The sequence below is a fragment of the Sinocyclocheilus rhinocerous genome, unplaced genomic scaffold (genome assembly GCF_001515625.1).
Source record: "Sinocyclocheilus rhinocerous isolate Xijiao unplaced genomic scaffold, SAMN03320098_v1.1 scaffold2423, whole genome shotgun sequence".
Classification (NCBI taxonomy): Eukaryota; Metazoa; Chordata; class Actinopteri; order Cypriniformes; family Cyprinidae; genus Sinocyclocheilus; species Sinocyclocheilus rhinocerous.
In genome coordinates, this window is record NW_015634501.1 from 119,215 (window position 1) to 141,237 (window position 22,023).

A 22,023-nucleotide genomic window follows, 5' to 3' on the forward strand; every position below is an offset into this window, starting at 1 on the left:
AACGCTGATGCACGAGAGGTTGCCAGATCCCCAAATAAAATCCATCCTTTTTTTTTAGGATGAAGGTGAGCTGCTTAGTGTTGTTTTCAAGCATAGTGGATTTTGACTGCAAATGTAATAATATAATAGTTGTTTGTTCCTGTATTTAAAAATTACATGATTGTACACAGTGGATGCACAATAGCTATGCTATAGTAATTCTTAACTTTCTCCCCCTTGGACTGTAAATGAAAACACATGTCTACCACTAAACTAACAAATTGTACTTATATGATTTAACTTATATAATTTGTACAACTATAATTATGTATAAAACAATATACAATACCTTATATATTATTTTAATTATAATTAACTATTTTATAATTTGTACTTTGGAATTTCTTTATTGTATTATGAATATGCCACATAGAAAAAATACTGCTACTGGTGCCCTCTCACTAAATAGGTTCCTCTGGCAGGCTCCTTTCCAATAACTAGGAGCAAATTAATAATAATAATAACTTATTACTCATTTACATGTTTTTTTTGACACGCTAAAAGCAATAATTTTCCAATGTGTCAGATACCATAACAAGTTGTATGAATACCAAGTTATATTTTTATTCTCATAAAATATTTATACACATTTTATATGCGTAAGTTAAACATTCCAAGGAGGCTTTACTCCGACTTGGCAACTACGTACGGAGGCGGGACTGGCTGTGCGCGGTAAAATTGATTGGTCAGTTTTCTTGAATAATGATCGCACAGACGCAAGTATTCCCGCCTCCGCTTAGTAACAGTTGCGAGGACAAGCATTTATTTGAGACAACAATAATGGCCACGAAGTCAAAGATGAAAAATGTTGATTATATTATGTCTATAACTAAAGGGGTTAGCAAATAATCCATGATATTGCAGTAGGCTACATATTGTGCATCTTCCAGTTTATGCCTCTGTGTCAGTATTCATGTTTGTGCTGAAAGAAAATATTATATTGATATTTTTACATTAGGTTTAACATTCTTCCATCCTTATTTTTTTAAAAATCTTAATTAATGTGAAGTGTATTATAGGTGGGCCAGGACTTTTTGTCAAAAATCTTATATACAGTTGATTAAATACAAGTTGACGTTTGTGACAAAATGCCCCATGTCAGTGTATGAAATAATTTGTCACAATGTAAACTAGGCTACTATTAAACAGTCCATTATAAGTTTATAAAAATTTAAACAGTCAAATATTTATGAAACACAACAAAAATGAAAAGGTAAGATTCTTGTCTGAAGATGCTAGTGTAATTTTATTGTGTTCACTTGTTTATCACACATCTAAAATGTAATTATATTTTTTAGGAATTAAAAGGTTTTGAACTACCATAATATATATACAATTCAATACAATTTGATAAAATAAAATAAAAATTGTATTTTATCAAAAAATTTGATAAAATAATATTTTATAAAATTTGAACTACCATAATATATAAAAATTTAATTATACACACACACACACACACACACACACATACATATATATGTGTGTGTGTGTGTGTGTGTGTGTGTGTGTGTGCATGTATAATTGAATTTTTGACTGAAAAGCTTATAGTTACTGAGATAACATCCTCATGTTACAACTAGCCCTGGTATCTGCTTTAGAGCTAAATAATGTAATATGCATTATAGATGACTTAAAGTAATATAGGCTACTGCATAATATAAATGAGTAATCACATCCCAGGAGCAAATGCATAAAAATGTAACTCTAAATTGGGATTATGATTAAGTTTTAGATTCAGCATATAGACCTTTTCACTGTAGTTAAAGGGATAGTTCACAAAAAAATATTTTTTTTTTCTGTTGAGCATAAAAGAAGATATTTTGAAGAATAGTAACCAAATTGTTGATGGTAGCCAGTGACTAACGTAGTATGAAGAAAAAATAGGCTACCATCCAAAAGAAACTCCTACAGATTTTGATTTTTTTTGGAGTAAATCTTTAGCTATGCGATCTGAAACGTTACGTGCGTGTAGATTCCTCTTTAATCGATGTGCTAATGCAGTCACTAGAGGGCAGTCGTCTGCTCCAGTCAAGATATACAACTTTTCCTGAGGCACAGAGATAATAAGATCAGAGTAAAAGCTGACACGCCAGTGAGAGAACAGAAGCGGGCTGTGTTCAAATCTCAAGGGGCCCTGGGCACTTACACAGTCAGAGTCTACGGGATGAGAAAGTGCCTTCTGAAGTGCTTGTTTTAGCTGAAATGAAAGAGTGAAATTGTGGGATTTAAAATGATTATATGAAAGGTAGCCTATGTGAAGGTCTTTATGACTCTTTAATTATACTGTTATGCAAAGCAAATGTTCCAATCATGTTTTCAGTCATACTGGTCAATATATATATAATAAAGCAAACAAAATGCACAATATCTGCAATACAATGTAAATGCAATGTTTCTGCCATTTTTTCAACAGCGTTTTAATCTATTGGCCACTAGATGGCAGCAAAGTCATCTGTTTTTGAAGATGTACTGAGCAGTGTTATTTTAGTATCATTGAGATACTATTATAGTTTTTATTAATATTTTGAATAGATTTTTCTTTTTTTTTCTGTTTTTATTTTTTTATTTATTTTTTGTTTCAATTTCAGAAGCGGGCTGTGTTCAAATCTCAAGGGGCCCTGGGCACTTACACAGTCAGAGTCTACGGGATGAGAAAGTGCCTTCTGAAGTGCTTGTTTTAGCTGAAATGAAAGAGTGAAATTGTGGGATTTAAAATAATTATGAAAGGTAGCCTATGTGAAGGTCTTTATGACTCTTTAATTATACTGTTATGCAAAGCAAATGTTCCAATCATGTTTTCAGTCATACTGGTCAATATATATATAATAAAGCAAACAAAATGCACAATATCTGCAATACAATGTAAATGCAATGTTTCTGCCATTTTTTCAACAGCGTTTTAATCTATTGGCCACTAGATGGCAGCAAAGTCATTATCTGTTTTTGAAGATGTACTGAGCAGTGTTATTTTAGTATCATTGAGATACTATTATAGTTTTTATTAATATTTTGAATAGATTTTTTTTTTTTTTTTTCTGTTTTTATTTTTTTATTTATTTTTTGTTTCAATTTTCGTTATGTTTAAATTTTTTGTTGTGTTTTTAAAAATATTTTTTTTTTTTTACAATATGTCTATAAAATGTATAATTTTTTTTAGTTTGAGTTATTTTAGTATATCAAATTAAACTAAATAAAAATGAGACATGTTATTTGGACAAATATCATAAATAAAATAAGTAAATAAATAAGTTTTTGTAGATTTTATTTTATTTTCATTATTGTTTATTTTTATTTTAAGTAATTTTTTTTTACAGGTTTATTATTATTTAATTATAAAACCATGGCCAGGAATACCACAATTTCTCAGGAAAAAAACCCCCCACTTAGTTAAACAAACACACATTACACATTTAATTGAGTGTATTCCCCTCTACATGGCAAAAAATTGACATGACACCTGACCAACTCCTGATGGTCTTGTCAGTGTTGTTAATGGTGTTAAAAGCAGTGGATATTAGTCTGACTGGTGGCTTTTCTCTTTAATATTCACCAGACATTGCAGATGTCACAATATCTCAGCTTCTTGATTGTGATGCTGCTGTTGTGAACTCATTATCACCTTTTTATTTCTTCAGTTCTGCTGATATATGCGTCTCACATTTGAACACAGAGAAAAAAAGTGATAAAATGGCCCTGTTTTCTGATCTCAATATTAAAGTGTGACGATTGTAGAGAACATTAGTTGCTGGTTTGCCCTTGAGAGGGTGATAAGTTCTAGATTTGGCACCCGTACTTATTCAGCGTGTCCTATTTTAGCCACTATAAAGGGGTGCAGTAAAAAGAAATCACACTAACCGCCCTGAATCTGTCAAAATCTTGTCCACGCTGCTGGCTCTAACAGAAAATCATAGCATAATCCTTGGATATGGCCACTATTTTATTGCCTTCAAGGCAACAGAGGGAGAGAGCTTGTTCAGCAACTAGGCGAGATTAAAGCCTAAGAGTTATTTCGCCTGTCTTACAATATATAAAATGATGTCTTTCATGGGACGCACATACTTAAAATAAACAATTTTAAGTCTCTTTGATCAACCACTTTAAGTATATATATATATATATATATATATATATAAATATATGTATGGGTCAGTAAGATTTTTTTAAAGAAATACTTTATTCAGCAAAGACGCATGAAAATGATCAAAAGTGACAGTAAAGACATTTATAATATAAAAAAAATGTTTAAATCATGGTTTCCACAAAAATAAGAAGCAGCACAACTGTTTTCAACTTTGATAATAATCCTCTTTAATCGATGTGCTAATGCAGTCACTAGAGGGCAGTCGTCTGCTCCAGTCAAGATATACAACTTTTCCTGAGGCACAGAGATAATAAGATCAGAGTAAAAGCTGACACGCCAGTGAGAGAACAGAAGCGGGCTGTGTTCAAATCTCAAGGGGCCCTGGGCACTTACACAGTCAGAGTCTACGGGATGAGAAAGTGCCTTCTGAAGTGCTTGTTTTAGCTGAAATGAAAGAGTGAAATTGTGGGATTTAAAATAATTATGAAAGGTAGCCTATGTGAAGGTCTTTATGACTCTTTAATTATACTGTTATGCAAAGCAAATGTTCCAATCATGTTTTCAGTCATACTGGTCAATATATATATAATAAAGCAAACAAAATGCACAATATCTGCAATACAATGTAAATGCAATGTTTCTGCCATTTTTTCAACAGCGTTTTAATCTATTGGCCACTAGATGGCAGCAAAGTCATTATCTGTTTTTGAAGATGTACTGAGCAGTGTTATTTTAGTATCATTGAGATACTATTATAGTTTTTATTAATATTTTGAATAGATTTTTCTTTTTTTTTCTGTTTTTATTTTTTTATTTATTTTTTGTTTCAATTTTCGTTATGTTTAAATTTTTTGTTGTGTTTTTAAAAATATTTTTTTTTTTTTACAATATGTCTATAAAATGTATAATTTTTTTTAGTTTGAGTTATTTTAGTATATCAAATTAAACTAAATAAAAATGAGACATGTTATTTGGACAAATATCATAAATAAAATAAGTAAATAAATACGTTTTTGTAGATTTTATTTTATTTTCATTATTGTTTATTTTTATTTTAAGTAATTTTTTTTTACAGGTTTATTATTATTTAATTATAAAACCATGGCCAGGAATACCACAATTTCTCAGGAAAAAAACCCCCCACTTAGTTAAACAAACACACATTACACATTTAATTGAGTGTATTCCCCTCTACATGGCAAAAAATTGACATGACACCTGACCAACTCCTGATGGTCTTGTCAGTGTTGTTAATGGTGTTAAAAGCAGTGGATATTAGTCTGACTGGTGGCTTTTCTCTTTAATATTCACCAGACATTGCAGATGTCACAATATCTCAGCTTCTTGATTGTGATGCTGCTGTTGTGAACTCATTATCACCTTTTTATTTCTTCAGTTCTGCTGATATATGCGTCTCACATTTGAACACAGAGAAAAAAAGTGATAAAATGGCCCTGTTTTCTGATCTCAATATTAAAGTGTGACGATTGTAGAGAACATTAGTTGCTGGTTTGCCCTTGAGAGGGTGATAAGTTCTAGATTTGGCACCCGTACTTATTCAGCGTGTCCTATTTTAGCCACTATAAAGGGGTGCAGTAAAAAGAAATCACACTAACCGCCCTGAATCTGTCAAAATCTTGTCCACACTGCTGGCTCTAACAGAAAATCATAGCATAATCCTTGGATATGGCCACTATTTTATTGCCTTCAAGGCAACAGAGGGAGAGAGCTTGTTCAGCAACTAGGCGAGATTAAAGCCTAAGAGTTATTTCGCCTGTCTTACAATATATAAAATGATGTCTTTCATGGGACGCACATACTTAAAATAAACAATTTTAAGTCTCTTTGATCAACCACTTTAAGTATATATATATATATATATATATATATATAAATATATGTATGGGTCAGTAAGATTTTTTTAAAGAAATACTTTATTCAGCAAAGACGCATGAAAATGATCAAAAGTGACAGTAAAGACATTTATAATATAAAAAAAATGTTTAAATCATGGTTTCCACAAAAATAAGAAGCAGCACAACTGTGAATGATTTGAAGGATCATGTGACACTGAAGACTGGAGTAATGATGCTGAAAATTCAGTTTTGCATCACAGGAATAAATACAATTTAAAATATATTAAAATAGAAAACAGTTCTTTTAAATTGTAATAATATTTCACAATATTACTGCTCTTACTTATTTTTGATCAAATAAATGCAACCTTGGTAAACATAAGACTTTTTTCAAAAACATAAAAAAATCGTACATAATTTATATTGCTAAATAGATTTCTGTCATGACAACTCTCGGAGGGATTGGCATGGTAATGTACATGACAATGTTAATGTATTTGGTCTTGGCAGAATAGATCTGCTACGCTGCTGCAGAGCAAGTACCGAGACTTGCTACTGCCAATACATCCACAATGCTGCTGTGAGCATGTAAGAAATATTGCTGCTGCAAATATAACATACATGAATTTATTTCTTCAGTTCTGCTGATATATGTTCACATTTTATCACAGGGAGAAAAAAAAAATGGATAAAATGGTCCTGTTTTCTGACGATTGCAGAGAGCATTAGTTGCTGGTTTGCCCTTGAGAGGGTGATAAGTTCTAGATTTGGCACCCGTACTTATTCAGCGTGTCCTATTTTAGCCACTATAAAGGGGTGCAGTAAAAAGAAATCACACTAACCGCCCTGAATCTGTCAAAATCTTGTCCACACTGCTGGCTCTAACAGAAAATCATAGCATAATCCTTGGATATGGCCACTATTTTATTGCCTTCAAGGCAACAGAGGGAGAGAGCTTGTTCAGCAACTAGGCGAGATTAAAGCCTAAGAGTTATTTCGCCTGTCTTACAATATATAAAATGATGTCTTTCATGGGACGCACATACTTAAAATAAACAATTTTAAGTCTCTTTGATCAACCACTTTAAGTATATATATATATATATATATATATATATAAATATATGTATGGGTCAGTAAGATTTTTTTAAAGAAATACTTTATTCAGCAAAGACGCATGAAAATGATCAAAAGTGACAGTAAAGACATTTATAATATAAAAAAAATGTTTAAATCATGGTTTCCACAAAAATAAGAAGCAGCACAACTAAGAAATATTGCTGCTGCAAATATAACATACATGACCCCCATATAGCATACATGAATAACCTCTTAGCAGATCTATACAGGTGGAGCTGGGGAAGGTGAAGGGTTTCTGAAGCAAGCTGCAACTGCTACGGCAAGTACTAGTCATATATTTGAATGTTGGGCAGCGAGCTCATTGGCTACCGATACAGGAGAGAACCAATCAGCTGTGCCATGTGATAATGATGTCATTAGGTCAGATTGAGTTAGACCTATCGTTCTGCGCCATCTAGAGTTTCATGGCAGAACTCTATATATATTAAGCAATATATACTGAAAACCTCAAAACCTATATACAAAAGGTTGTATATACCTCAATATTGCTGTCATCCAAGATCACATACTTACAGTAACCTTGTCTGCCTAAATTACAGTGAATAATTGAACAGAACAGACTCAATGCCAATAAAGCAATTTCCAACAGCTAAGAGCATTTTAAAACTTGCGAATCTCCTGAAATAAGACCACGCTGACAGATCGGAGCCCCTGATGAAGATAAAGGATTACCCCGATGCTTTCTGTGCACTTTATTCCTGCTTTTTTGATGACATGCACTGCAAGCACATTTGAAATAAACCTTCTATTATTACTGAATGAGTGTCAAATGGGATGTGCCCCGCTCCATCTCTCCAGGGTCCTGTAGGTTTTTTTATCTGGTGATGGTGCATTAACGCTCTCAGAAGTCCCCTGACGGCACATTCTTTCAGTTATGTCATGACCACACAGATTTTTACAGATCTGTTATATCAAGAGAGGACTTCAAAAGCTTTCAGAAGGCAAGACACCATCCATTTACAATGAGCAACACAGTCTGGAGTCTTAAAAGCTCACCCTCAACCTCTCTTTACCTCCTCTGCGCCAACATAGCTTTTGACTTGGGCCCGCAAGTGCAGGACGAGTTATTCACAATATCACAGCCAGTTATAGCTGAAAAATGTATCGATACACAATATTGTTAAGGGTGCTTGCTAAATTTGAATAAACCTCTGACCTAAAGTATTAAACTTTGAATTGTAACTAACTTGTCCTGCGCTGTTTGTGCTTCAGACCTGAATGAAACCTCAAATCATATTTTGTTGAGGAGAGGGGGCATGTATTTCTTTCAAAGTATTTTACCTGGACTTTCACCATGTCACACAATAAAATTTATGAAAAATCTCATAGATTTATATTTACAGAAACCATGGGCTGTTGTGACTTGGGCCAACCATGTCAAAAATTCATAATATATTGTTTAATGAAATAGAAAAATATAAAAGATGCCATTTGTTTTTCATTTAAACTTTAGATGCCAATATATTGTACAAAATGTACTTCAAAGGGCAAGAAAATATATTTCCAATGTTAAAACATATTTCAGTAAATGAAAATGTGCAAATATAAACTTCTGTTCAAAAGATTTTATTTATTTATTTATTTATAAAGAAGTCTCTTATGCTCCCCTGCATTTATTTGATTTAAAAAAATACTAAAAACTGTAATATTATTACAATTTCAAATTACTTTTTTCTATTTTAATATATTTTAAAATGTAATTCATTCCTGTGCTGATTTGCTGCTCAAGAAACATTTCTTATTAGTATCAATCAATCAATCAATTAAAATATTTGTTAAATATTTGAACTAGAAACCTTTTGTAACATAATAACATAGCTTTATGTCGTTTTAAAACCAATTTTATGTAACCTTGCTGAATGATTAATAAAAAAAAAAACTCAAGCCTTTGAATGGTAGTGTATTTATATAAAAAATATTTAAAATGGCCAAAAAATATATGAACCTGTTAAAAATTGTACTTATGTACATATATTATATAATCTATAATGGAAATTATTTTTTGTATATTTGGAATATACACATATTATATGCACAATGGATGTGAAACGAGCACATGATTTGATATTCTGTTTCACTCTTTGCTGTCTTTCAGTCCTCTGCTCTAAAAGGTCATTTACACCCTCCATCCTCCGAGTGTTTGTGTCTTTGGCAGGCAGTGGGGGTGTGCATATGTGCTCGTGAAACACGGTTGGCCTGACATTGAGACGGGGCTCGAGGGTGATAACCGCACCCAAGGTCTTGCTGTCAAGTGCTGAGGGCTCTTGTTAATTCGTTGACAGGCGATTAGGATCAGAAACAGTCTGGCCTGGTATGTGTGGCATAGTTTACTCATGGCGCTCTCCTTCCGTTCTGTTCTGGTTAATCTCCACTGTAGGCCACTGATGATTTACATTAGGCTCATATTCAGCCTAGCTTTTGAATTATGCATATACACACACCACGGTCCGTTGCCCGTTCGCATCTCATCGGCGTCTGCTCTTTGAAAATGCGCCGCGTGTGAGCGGTAATTAGTACCTTTAGCGTCGGAGCCACAGAGGTTCCCTCAAAGGAACTACGCAACTATAATGTCACTGACCTTGCAGATACTTAAATGTCTACTTGGTTTCAATATATATAGATTGACTAAAGTCAGCAGGGAGACGAGAAATCTGTTCAGATGAGCATGCGAGGGGCTAATCATGATGCACGAGTAATTATAAAGTCTCTTAATGCGTTGGCACGCTGCCCAATGAAGGCCTTCAGTGAATGACATGAATGACAAACACCACATGGAGGCCACCTAAAGGACAGAACACATTTTAAGTAAGCAGAAAAGGAAATTACTGGCTATTAACCCTAATTTGGTTGGTTCGTATGAGGATGTGTGGCTTTCAGAGCTTCTGGGATGCGCTGAATCATGGCTTGAGGTGCATATGGCTGGGTTATTGTGTGAAGCGCAAAGTAAAGTTGGCAGTACGCCGTTTACTGCAAATCATGCCCGCGGCTCCCTCAAACTGCTTGTCTACATCGTGTGTTTTGAATGAGTCGGGTGGACAAGAGAAAGACCAGCGTTCACCCAAACAAAAGGCCAAGCCCGATGGATCCAGTTAGACAGTCAAATTATAGACTTGTATAGAGTATAGACTTGAGATAACGCTTCATGAATATAGTAGCCAATCAAACAACTAAAAGTGAAGTCACACATCATGTCCTCAAAAGCACTGAAAGAAGCAACTGAAGCACTGTTTCAAAGTCGTTATGGAGGAAGGGTGTGTGGATACTTTTAGATAAAGACGAGGTTAAACAATTAAACCTTCACACATTAACAAAGCAGTGATATAAAAACGGAGAAGATGAGATTAAAACAATACAATGCCTCAAAAGGTTGCTCTTAGTTATGCTTCAATTAATTTTCAACCTTGTCTCAGATGATTGTCTGAAATAAAATACACAAATGAGACCATTTTTGACATACAGTAGGAGTATTTGGCTATTAAACAAAATTAAATAATAAATTACATCAGTTTGTGCATGTGTGTGTGTGTGAGAGAGAGAGAGAGTGTGTGTATGTGTATAATAACTTTGTTTGAATTTAATGAAAACTTTTACTGAGCAAGGAGAAATAAAATTGATCACAAATGACAGTAATGTTTATAATGTTCCACAAGACTTCTTTTGAACTTTTATTAGAAAATGTATTATGTAACCATAATACGTAAAAAATGTATTACCGTTTCCACAAAATATAATAAGGAATGTTTCTTAAGCAGCAAATCAGCATATTAGAATGATTTCTGAAGGATCACTGAAAAATTAGGTAATTGCTGCTGAAATTTCAGCTTTGTATCACAGGAATAAATTACATTTAAAAAGATATGCAAATACAAAACCAATACAATTTCAATATATTAACTTATTTTAACCTCTCTCTCTCTCTCTCACATTCCATGTAATCTCATTGCTGTCTAGGAAAAACAAACATGGTCATTTCTTTCTTCTGGGGTTAGAATCTCTTTGTTCTGCTTTGCATTGCTGGAATATCCTTGAAATTCCCTCTAACTTGAACAAGAAGTGAACTTGCAAACTATGGTGATTTGAAATCCTTGTGAGTCTCTCACAGATGCCATTTATCACTACTCTCTATTTGCTCATTATAATTTCATGGCACCATCTTTTATAATTTAGTGCTCATCATCTCTAGCAGCTTTCTTTTTAAAAACAGCCCTTTATTTCCCTGAACTTCAAATAACCTGCACACAAGTTCAGCTCGATACGTCCAGTGTTGGTTGCACTTTAACCTCATGTACCGCAGTGACCAAACTGAGAAATCACAAACCATTAATGAGACATTCTTGCAGTCGGGATCATTATAAGGAAACTGGCAATTCAGACTCTAAACCTGCAGCGTACATTCCCCCCCCCCCAACCTCTCTATATCATTACAGGTCTACTGGTGAAACCAGAGCTCAAATGTGCAGCGGATAAAGTGTCACTGGCACGCCGTCTTTATCGAAACGGATCAAAGAGAGAGTGGGAAAAGCACATTACACATGGCATTTCACTCTCAGCCGGTGGCGTACATGTTTGTGTGCTTGCTTGGAAAAGCTTTGAAAATGTTGTTCGCTTGAAGTGATTATTCCAGCATCATTAGTGTATCTTATGCTTTTTTTTGGTCTCTCACGAAACAGATCTAGCCTGAAGCCCTTAAGCAGGTTAAAGGGAATCAAACCCTGTGCTGATTAATTATCTGAGCTCCTGTGAAGCTGTGACATGTGGAAAAGTGTGACGTTACAGGCACTTTCTAAAAGTAGCGCTGTAGTTATTTCACACCAAACACACTGGAGTACTAATTTTAACTTATTTTCTTTAAAATAATCCATTATTCAGCTTCCTTTTGGGTCAAATTGATTGCTTGGTTTGAAGTTATTTTTAAATCTTGATTTTTTTACCTTACCAAACCCTTGTGAAGCTTTCTCAGTTTTATCCATGCAATTCATTTTAAGGGATACAGAGAGAGATTAGGATGACGAATGACCTCCGTTTGGGATGTCGAGTCACTGGGAGAAACAAGTCCAACAATTCCTCACTGAGATCTGCCTTCTAAATTGGCTTGAAAAGTCACTATTCATTGGCTTCACAATGTGAAGTCAGAGCCTGATGTGCAGCTCTAACATCAGGAAAACAACACACCAGTAGTTAATAAAACCATGGGAGCTTTTCTCGTATCACTTGATTTACTTGCTCAGTGAGTTTATTATGCTACTGTATGAGTAACAATTTAGATTACTGTTATATCACTAATGACTAACTACACACGAACAAAAGTTTACACAATATTAACATTCTATAGTAACTACTATTAACTTACAAGAAACTCTGATTAATTAATTAGTAACAGCACTCTACCAGAACTACTAAGAAACTACATACACTTATGTGTCGTCGTCGTCGTCAAACCTTACAAAAACCACAAAAGCTTACAATGACTTGAGTCATTGCAAAGGAGTTGTCATGCTTTTCACTTTAGAATACATTTCCAAATAATTTGCAATTCCTTCTGAAAGATTTGGTAATACTTGTGCCATTACTAGTGGGTTTTCATGATCTACACTTTAAAATTAACCATGCATTATTCTCATTAATAATGTAACTGTAAATAGCTTCTTTGTTCTCTGGGAAGTATGAAAAAAATAGTAGTTATTGATTAGATAATGGTGACCTAGCTGTGTGTCTAAAGCTGTGTTCTTCTATAGATTTCAGTACCTAAAATTATAACTTGTTTTGGAATGTACGTTTTCATAATTAATGTGCCATTTGTCAGTTATCAACAGAACAGAAGGGATTTGTTAAATGTGCTGCTACACCAGATTCTGAAAGAAATTTCAAGTGTTTGCCTCATGTCACAAGATGTTTTATCATAAGTTTCCTGCTAGCAGGTGCTGAGAAGACGAGAAAGGAATTTTAAGGGAACCAAATGAGATACAAAACAACTCACCTGATCATATTCAAACGTTTTTTAAATTATATGTAAAATAAACATCAGGGAAATAAACAAACAAATAGCATTATAAAGTAATAGAAGTAAAAAAATAATAGCTTGTGACATTTATTTTTATATGCTAAAGCAAATGACAGCTTTAGTTAGCAAATATTGATTGTTCCAATCTACAATTAGCCTTGTGGGGGTTAATCATTTGATTATCTTTTAAAATAAGAAGATATCAAAGAAACATCAAGGAATAAATAATGATACATTTATTTATAAATAATTAATAAATAAACAATAGCCTATGACATTTATTTTTTTTATATGCTAAGGCAAATGACAGCTTTAGCTAGCAAATAGCAATACGCCACACCACATTAACTCTGTGAAGTCCTTTATGGTGTAGTCTACTGTAACTATTTATCCTGAGCTCTGTGAATTTAAACAATGGCCTTGTTAAGAGAAAGATTGAGGCAAAGCACAAAAGCAGCAGGGAAGAAAAAGAGAGGAATATATACTCTAGCCAAGCTCTAAGGCCACAGCGGTCAGCAGCCACTTCGTTATGAGTTTGAATAGTCTGACATGCACCAACAGAGTGCGTTAACCTTGAGCGAGGCTGAGGGGAAAAGGGTAGCGGAGGCTGGTGGTAGTGGTGCTAAAGGCCTAAGCAGGTGTGACAATTCTGAAAGCTTTCACTGGACAAAAAGGTTTCACTGGTCTCCTAGCAATGCTGAGCTACGGCTGACCTCACTGCTCTCCAGCGCTGGCAGAGAGAAGCTGTGTTTGTAGTAGAAGAGATGAAGGAAAACAAGCATGTCTGTGTTTACATGAAAGATGCATATAAAATAATAATAGTGTAAAAGTACAGCATATGTTCTCTAATTCAAAACAGACCAACAGAATCCAAAATTTGTACACTTGTAAACTGCACACTTTGTAAATAACATATCTGCACACTTATAACATATCTGTACATTTATCTAAACAATTAAATTTTTTATCTATACTTCTATTTCTGTATATAGTACATTATTGAATTTCTGTTTTTTTTCTTACATTAGTGTTATATTCCATCCCTACTGTGTTATTCCTATGTATGTCTGCACTATCATGTATGTCTGCACTATGTCTGTACTTTCTTCTACACTGGAAGCTCCTGCAATCAAGTCAAATTCCTTGTGTGTGTAAACATACTTGGTAATAAAGCTCTTCTGATTCTGATTCTGATCAAGTTTACGTTTACAATTTTAATAGTATTTGTCTATATTAAATGTTTCACCACCAACCCTTGAAAGTAAATCATTTTGCATTTTCATCCAGTGGGGGGCAGCAAACATTATATTATGCACTGTGCGCCATTCCTTCATAATTTACCACATAGATGAGCCCAGAAGCTTATGCAAACGTTTGTGGATGTCTCCAAGAACCAGACAGCATAACAGCAAGTTAATTCATGCATAACAGATTTATATTTACTGGAAGAACACAGATAATTTTTGTATGAGGAGTACACCACTAATATTGTGTATCAGAAGAAATATATGTGTATGTGTGTGTGTGTGTATGTATGTATCTATATATCTATCTATCTATCTATCTATCTATATATATATATATATATCTTCATATCAACCTCTATATCAGCCTCTTTCCAAAGCAAATGCTATTTTGTATAGACTACAATCCAAAAACTTTCACATCAAAGTGGGCGGTCCCATACGTGACGTAATTTCCGCTAGCTCAAGTCATTTGCGCTCGTCTCCAGCTTTTGTTCATCTGTCTGTAACCGCACGCCGGAGAACAGGAGCCATTGCTACTCAGTACAGCAGCCGCCGCCGCCCGTGTGTTCGCGCCTCGTGTTACCTCTTGCAGGAAGTGGATACTGAAATAGCTTTGCCGTCGGACGTTTGGTGATTAAACCTTCTTTAACTAAGAAACTCAACATGGAGAATGAGAACAAATACCTCCCGCAGCTGCTGGCGGAGCGCGACACCCTGGACGCGTCGTTCACGCACTCCATGAAACTTCTAACAGCAGGTAAACGCCGTTGTTTTGTGAAAACGAAGGAGATGAGGCGTGAGAATCTAACCCGGGAACTTCTTGCGATGTAGAGAAATCGTAGTTTTATTTAGAGAAACGCTGGGGATCAACTGTAGTCGTTCGCGGGACTCAGGGCGACCGTTACAAAGTCTCGCTTCAGCGCGCGGGGGGTGAGCCAGGCACGTGCTACCGAAGCCATTTTCCGCGTGTAGTTAATGCTTTTTCAGTGGGACAAGCTCCACTTTTATCGGATGATATCACTTCTTTGTACCCCTTTCCATTAAAAGCCGTAGTGCTGTAGAGTTTTATCCCCATCATCCCCTGTGCAGCAGTCCCGTTTCCGCTCCAGTGCAGCGTTTGAGCCGCGTGTTGGATTGGGTTTAACGTTAACTGCTGTGCGTTCATCGAAGTGGAAACTTTCGAACCAGATTACGCGTTTTATACAACTTTACCACAGTAAATTAGTCTTTTAATGTTAATAGAATTAGATTAAATTTCAATAAGATATAAAAAGTGACTGTCGGATTAGAATTGCATATGAATTTGTTTCTTGTTTAGTAAGATTTGCCTCCCTTTGTTTGTAATGAGGGCTCTTTATCTAAGGGGTCAACGTGGCATTTCTTCGTACTCGTCCGAGTCCCAGCCTACATGCACTTATAGTGTTTGTCTAAACTGAAATATCTGGAAAGCTTTAGATGAAATCGTCCAAGTCTGATCAAATGAAATTGAAGACGGCTGAATGTCTTAAGTTTGAGATTGAGTCGTAGTAATAAAAACCATGTTCCGGACCATATGTGCCTTTAGTATGGGAAGTGTTGCATCTGGAGATTAAATGGATTTTTTGGTGTAGGAAATGTCTTTTCCTGGCCTCGTTTCACCACATGTATCTTATATCATCAGTCTAGTGGGATGTTAACTGTATCTTGTGGCTTATATTAGCAGATCAGTTCCTTAAGTTACCTTTGCAGAGGCATGTAAGTGTTCGTTGTTTAGCATCAGACTTGCAGTAAAAAGCCGAGTATTGATTGATGGTGTTTGCTGCCAGTGTCTTTGAGGCAAGCAAGCACTTTTCTTTTCAACCTGAAGCAAACACTTAAATCTCAGAAGTACATTTGGCATTGATGTAAAATGACCTGGAGATTGTTAGAGAAAATCTTCCAGGCCTGTAAACATAAGCTTCTAATCCAATTTGTCATGTTTAAATGAGGGAAATATAACCATGTAGGTTAATATGACTCCTGATTAGTAATGGCCAGTTTTTAGGTTTTAACCTTGATTCTTAAAACTGATACATTTCTGACCCTGTTGTCTGATGGAAATTAAAACTTGTGTGCAAATGTTTCTGGCGATTGAGTTTTGTAATGCATGTAATAGCTGGTTAAGCAATGATTGGTAAAGTATCTTCAAATATATGAAGATGCTCTAATTTTTGCATTTAAATGTTCAAATCTGATGCCTGATAATATTTTTTGTGCCTTTTAGAAATCGAGAGGGTTGAGAAAGGAGAGACTGAGAAAGATGCAGAAAGCTACCTGGACCTCTTCACCCAGAAAAACATCAAACTGAAGGAAAGGGTTCTCATACCAGTCAAACAGTACCCTAAGGTGAGTGTCACTGTGGTATTCAGGAACACATATGCTCGATTACGTGTGCGCTGCTTCAGATCTGGTGTTGAATGAATGTGTAACACCTCAGTGGCAGCAAAGGTCAGCTAAGGATTCTTGAGGGGTACAAAAAATTAAAGGAAAGTAGAACTTATTTCATGACAAGAATTGCATTAGTATTGGAAAGAACTATTAAAGAGCGAAATAGTAGGTCTGGTCTCACCAGAGACATTTTTTTGACAATTTTGCAAACATTTGTTGAAACCTGCGAAAGACCTGTAATCTGTCATGAAGAGGCTTAAGGTATTTCCTAAATACATGTTTTTTTGTGCACATCCCGTGATAGCTTACCTGCCAGAGGCGATCTGACCGTTTGATGGAGTCTTCTGCTGTTTTAGAGGGAGTCGCAGTGTTTTTCTTTTGACCTTGCAAGTTTACTTGGCAGATCAGTTGAGACTAGCTGAAAGTAACATTTTATTTTTCTCCACCTCTTCCCAGAATCCAATCTTGAGGGCTTTTTTTTTTTCTTTTAGTATTTTTCTTTTCTTTCAGTATTACATGATTATCAGATTGGTATGCAAGTTTTGCTTGACTGATTATGCTGCTTAAGTCCAATTGAAAATGTGCTGTTTCTCTTTAGAACAGCTTGTTATATTAAGCTTTTGCTTAGATTTGATAAAAAAAATGGGTTGTCCTGAGGATGTGCATTATGTGGACAGTGTATGTCTTAGAGGCAGCAAATTATGTTAGGTCTTTGCTTAAGACTTGCCTCACACCTGTCAGCTGCACACAAATGTATTAGGGATGGGCATTTCAAGCAAAAATAATATTCGAAAACGCTGGGTATTATTCTATTATTATTCGAAAATCGCACCCCTCCCCTACATGCGTGCATGTATAGGCTACACGCCCATAATCGGAGAGATCATTCACGCTTTCAGTCTGTATGTTAACAAACTCTTTAATTCATTAGGGAAAAGGCTATCTTAACTCAAGCCATATAATGATTGTAACGTGCTGAAACATATTAATATAATATAACTGAGTGACGGCACTTATTAACATAACGGTCCGTCGATTAGCATAAACTGCTCATAAGGCGAGGACATTTCCATTTCAAAAATGAGCATGAACTTTAATTGCAATTTAAAAAGAAAATCAAAAGTGTGATTAATTCATCCATGACTATCACCTCAAGCCATAATAACGGTCTAAAAACAGCATGAATGGAGGCACTATTGTGAACATTAATTTTAACGTCTGTCTTCATAACCATAACCTATCTCATATTTTTATTCAAAAAATGAGCATGTCCACATGTTCGGGATGAAGACGGGAGTGCAATCTGTTCACTATTTTAGTCCGGCTGCAGAGAACACCCAGATAGAAGCACATTTGGGCCGATTCCGGCTCAGTTTCAGCATCGGTGAGAAGCTAACAAGCCAGAGCTGAGCTGACGCTACAAAACACTTCTGGCTGACAGACGGCTTTTTCTCGATGGGCCGATCTCGGCTGCAAGCAGGTCCGCACTCAGTGTAGTTGTGTGTATTTACTTTTGGCCGAGCTCGTTTTGTCACGGGCGGGCCACTGCTAGAATGAAGGAAATCAGCCGTTGAGAAAAAGATTTGGCGGTTAAATGTTGACTCAAATCTACAGTATGCGCGTGAGACAATGTGTTGTTCTTCTGTTATCTTTGACAGCTTTTAATTGGCAGTGCCACCCTCTGCTTACATGAACGTGTCATCAGCACCGAAAACATGGAAAATGATTGTCTCCAAAAAATCGCACAGCCTATTTGTTATTCTATTAATAAATCAACTAATCGAATATTCGAAAATTGTGACCCATCCCTAAAATGTATTCAACATCAGACTCTTATGTTCTCCCTGCTGAGAGTTACTTTGATTTTAAATGTTGGACTTAGCTCTTTGGTTTTTTTCGAGTGGCGCTTTTCTTTGGTTTTGTGCAAAGAAACAGATGTTTTGTTGTCTCCCGAGTGTGATTTTCCTCCCATTTTAGTTGAGTGTCCTCATGCGTGTGTTCCCAGACTGCCTAATGTTACCCCTCACTTTGGTGTCGAGCACTGCTCGACTCTGGCCTTTGATCTCTATGCATTCCATTTAATCTGGTCCTGTTCAGGAAGATCAAAACTATTGAGTTTTTAGTCCTTGAAAACAACTTCAGTCAGGCTAAGTGAGGCACTGTAGAATTCTTCAAACGATGTGGGTTTAATATTTAATTTTCTGTTGCTTTGTGCAGTTCAACTTTGTTGGGAAGATCCTTGGACCGCAGGGGAACACAATCAAGAGACTGCAGGAGGAGACTGGCGCTAAGATCTCTGTGCTGGGGAAAGGATCCATGAGGGACAAAACCAAGGTAAAGTGTTATTGAGGTTCTTTTTAAAAGTTTGAATGATTTTTGCAAGAACGACTTTACCAGGGGCACACACTTTTCTTGCTGGATTTCTAGGATAGCTCTAACATCTCTAAAGGAATAAAAGGATGATTCTAGGCTATTTGATGCATCACATTCTGGTTGTCTTGCTTTGTGAATGAAGGTTAAATGACAAACTAAACTGGATCTGCTGAACTGCTTTGTGTTTTTTTAGGAGGAAGGCTTGAGGAAAAGTGGAGAGCCAAAGTATGCACACTTGTCCATGGAGCTTCATGTGTTTATTGAGGTGTTTGCTCCTGTTCCTGAGGCATATGTGCGCATGGCTCATGCCATGGAGGAGGTCAAAAAGTTCTTGTTCCCTGTAAGTACTCAGAAATCTGCTCTAGATTCAAGAAGGGCAGCCCAGAGATCATGTTCATTGCAGTGAAGTGCTGATATTGTGTTTTGTCTAAGCTTTCTGTTTATAGTGCTATAATTTATGAATTTCAAATGGGCCATTGTTTAAGTCCAAACCGCCTGCATTGTTGGATTGTAACTCCACTTTCTCTGCCTGTGGCAGCAGATTAATATTTAATGATAAGTCGGTTGTTTTCAAGCTCACTTCTGTCTCTAAACTAAGTGACTGAAAGGTTTCACTAAACAGTGTGTGCGTTTCCACTGTAGATGACTAACCTTTGTGCACTGTTCTAATGGCCTCATGTGAGCTATGCAAGTCTAGGTTTCTCATGCTGTTGTCCAACTCCTTTAATTTTATGGAAAGCTACAATTTGCATGTCCTGATGTGATGAAAGTGTCATGTTATTAAGCTATGTGCCTGTCTCACAGGACATGATGGATGAGATTTGCCAGGAGCAATTCATGGAGATGAAGTTTCTAAACGGTGGTCAGGAACACGGGGGCAGAGGCCGAGGAGGGCCACCAATCAGAGGCCGTGGAGGTCTTCCTCCTCCTGGAGTACCCAGGTACCCACACTAATGCATGCATCTTTTTAAAAAGATTAATTGAGACTTTTAGTTTGAGCTGGATTTGCATTCAGATTCTAAAACTGGTATTAATGCAGAGAGAACCTAATGCTTTTAACCTTTGCAGGGGTCGTGGTATGCCCCCACGTGGTGGTCGTGGCGGACCCCCTCGCGGTGGAGCCGCAAGGGGAGCACCTGCAGGTAGAGGAGGACCATCAGCCCAGCTGCCCAGAGGAGCAGCTTCCAACCGTGCCCGTCCACCCGCCTCTGCGTCTCAGCGGATGCCCCCTCCACCACCCCCGCACCCTCCGACCCAAGACTCATACGAAGAATATGTATGTTTCTTAATTAGATATTTTCTGAATTTGCTTTGAAGATGTTGAGTGCACTAGTATTTTCAAAGTTTATGCAGCTGTGGATTGATTTTTTTCTTTATTTCTTCAGCCTTATGACGAGAGCTACACAGAGGCAGGCTATGAATCCTATGACAGCTACTACAGTCAGCCACAAGCGTAAGTTAATAGTACATATTATTATTATTATTATTATTATTTTTGGTTTGGGACCTGGGGCCTGTACCATGATGGTAGTTGAACAAATTCAGACCAAACCACTCCAATCCAGCTTTGTTGGTACCATGATGCTGATCATCAACTTTCTTTGTCAACTCCGACTTTGATCCTGAGTTTGTGGAGCGCGTGTGACATCACTGGCGAAGAGCCAATCACGAGCCTAGGTTAAAGGTTTTGCTAACGGTTAAGAGATTGAAGAATATGATGAATTTAAATTCATTTACAATTTTAAAAAAGTACTTGTTCAAGAAAGGACAAATAAAATAAATTATCTTGCTCTATCAGTGCAGTCACAAGTGAAACTTAAGTTAGTTTATATAGATGAAAATATACAGCAATAGAGACTCGAACGTGTAAGATCACGTAGTCATTTTTAAAAAGCGTTATCTATTGATTCTACAGCTTATTTATATTACATACTATCTGTATATATTAACATTAATTTAAAATAAATGCTTTATAATAACTGTTAAACTAAAATTGCTTGTGTGTAATGGATTAATAATAATATAAATCATATAATTATATAAATCATATAAAATAACTAAGTAATTATCATTTATTATTTTTTATTTTTTTTAGTACTAGTGACCTTTAATTTGTAGGAAGTGAAACTGGGGGAGTGACTTGTTTTGCATCAGACATGTCACTTTGCTCACATCTGATTGGTCCAATTTCAGTTTGAGATCTCTTAACCAGAACATAACCTGCCCTGGAGCAGGTTAGCCGTGGAGTGTAAGTTACTAAGGCAATGAATGGCGCTAAAAGCCAAGCCACTTTCATGGAACCTAAAACCCAGGATTGGTGCAAACTAAACTCAAACTTACCTGGCTAGCCAGCTAATCTGGCTTCATGGTACAGGCCCCTGGAAAGTGCAGGTTTCCTCAAAAAGACCAACTTGGCTTATAATTACTGTGGTTTATGGATACTTTTTTGGAAACATCCCAGTGTCTTAAAAGCACAATGTTCTTGGCTTAGTTCGGCACTTCTCAAAGTCCGGACCCGGAGGGAATTCAATCCGGACCCGCCTCCATTTGAGAGCGCAGCGCTTATTTGATTACAGCTGTTACCGGGGAAACACTGGTGTCTGTCAACAAACAAACAAAAAGCTTCAGAACTGTTTTGAGAAGGTGCTTAATTAAAGTCCCCCTGTGGTGAAAATCAAGTTTTCTATGTTTATTTGTCTGGTGTTTTTAATATGCTTTTAGACAAACCATGTGCCAATCCATTTATCAACACCATTGCTGAGTATTTTCTCCTTAAAACTGAAGTTTCCCAAAGGCAGTCACAGAAACGCGGTTTGAAACAGCCTTTTTTTTTTGCTACGTCACAAAATTCAATAACCAATCACGTCAAGGGATCCT

At 36.0% G+C, this 22,023-nt stretch overlaps 1 protein-coding gene across 2 annotated transcripts in view; it reads left to right on the forward strand.

Annotated features, from left to right (window-relative positions):
* The first annotated feature begins 14,839 nt into the window (after positions 1-14,839).
* Positions 14,840-22,023, forward strand: part of LOC107745714 (KH domain-containing, RNA-binding, signal transduction-associated protein 1-like) — a 13,392-nt gene continuing 6,208 nt past the window's right edge. The window contains exons 1-7 of one of the 2 annotated variants that reach the window (XM_016559657.1): positions 14,840-15,124; positions 16,610-16,731; positions 18,991-19,107; positions 19,340-19,486; positions 19,951-20,087; positions 20,215-20,422; positions 20,532-20,599. In XM_016559657.1, the coding sequence (XP_016415143.1) occupies positions 15,031-15,124; positions 16,610-16,731; positions 18,991-19,107; positions 19,340-19,486; positions 19,951-20,087; positions 20,215-20,422; positions 20,532-20,599 (893 nt within the window). In that variant the 5' untranslated portion in view covers positions 14,840-15,030. The remainder of the gene's footprint in view (positions 15,125-16,609; positions 16,732-18,990; positions 19,108-19,339; positions 19,487-19,950; positions 20,088-20,214; positions 20,423-20,531; positions 20,600-22,023) is intronic. The other variant, XM_016559658.1, reaches the window with a different exon arrangement.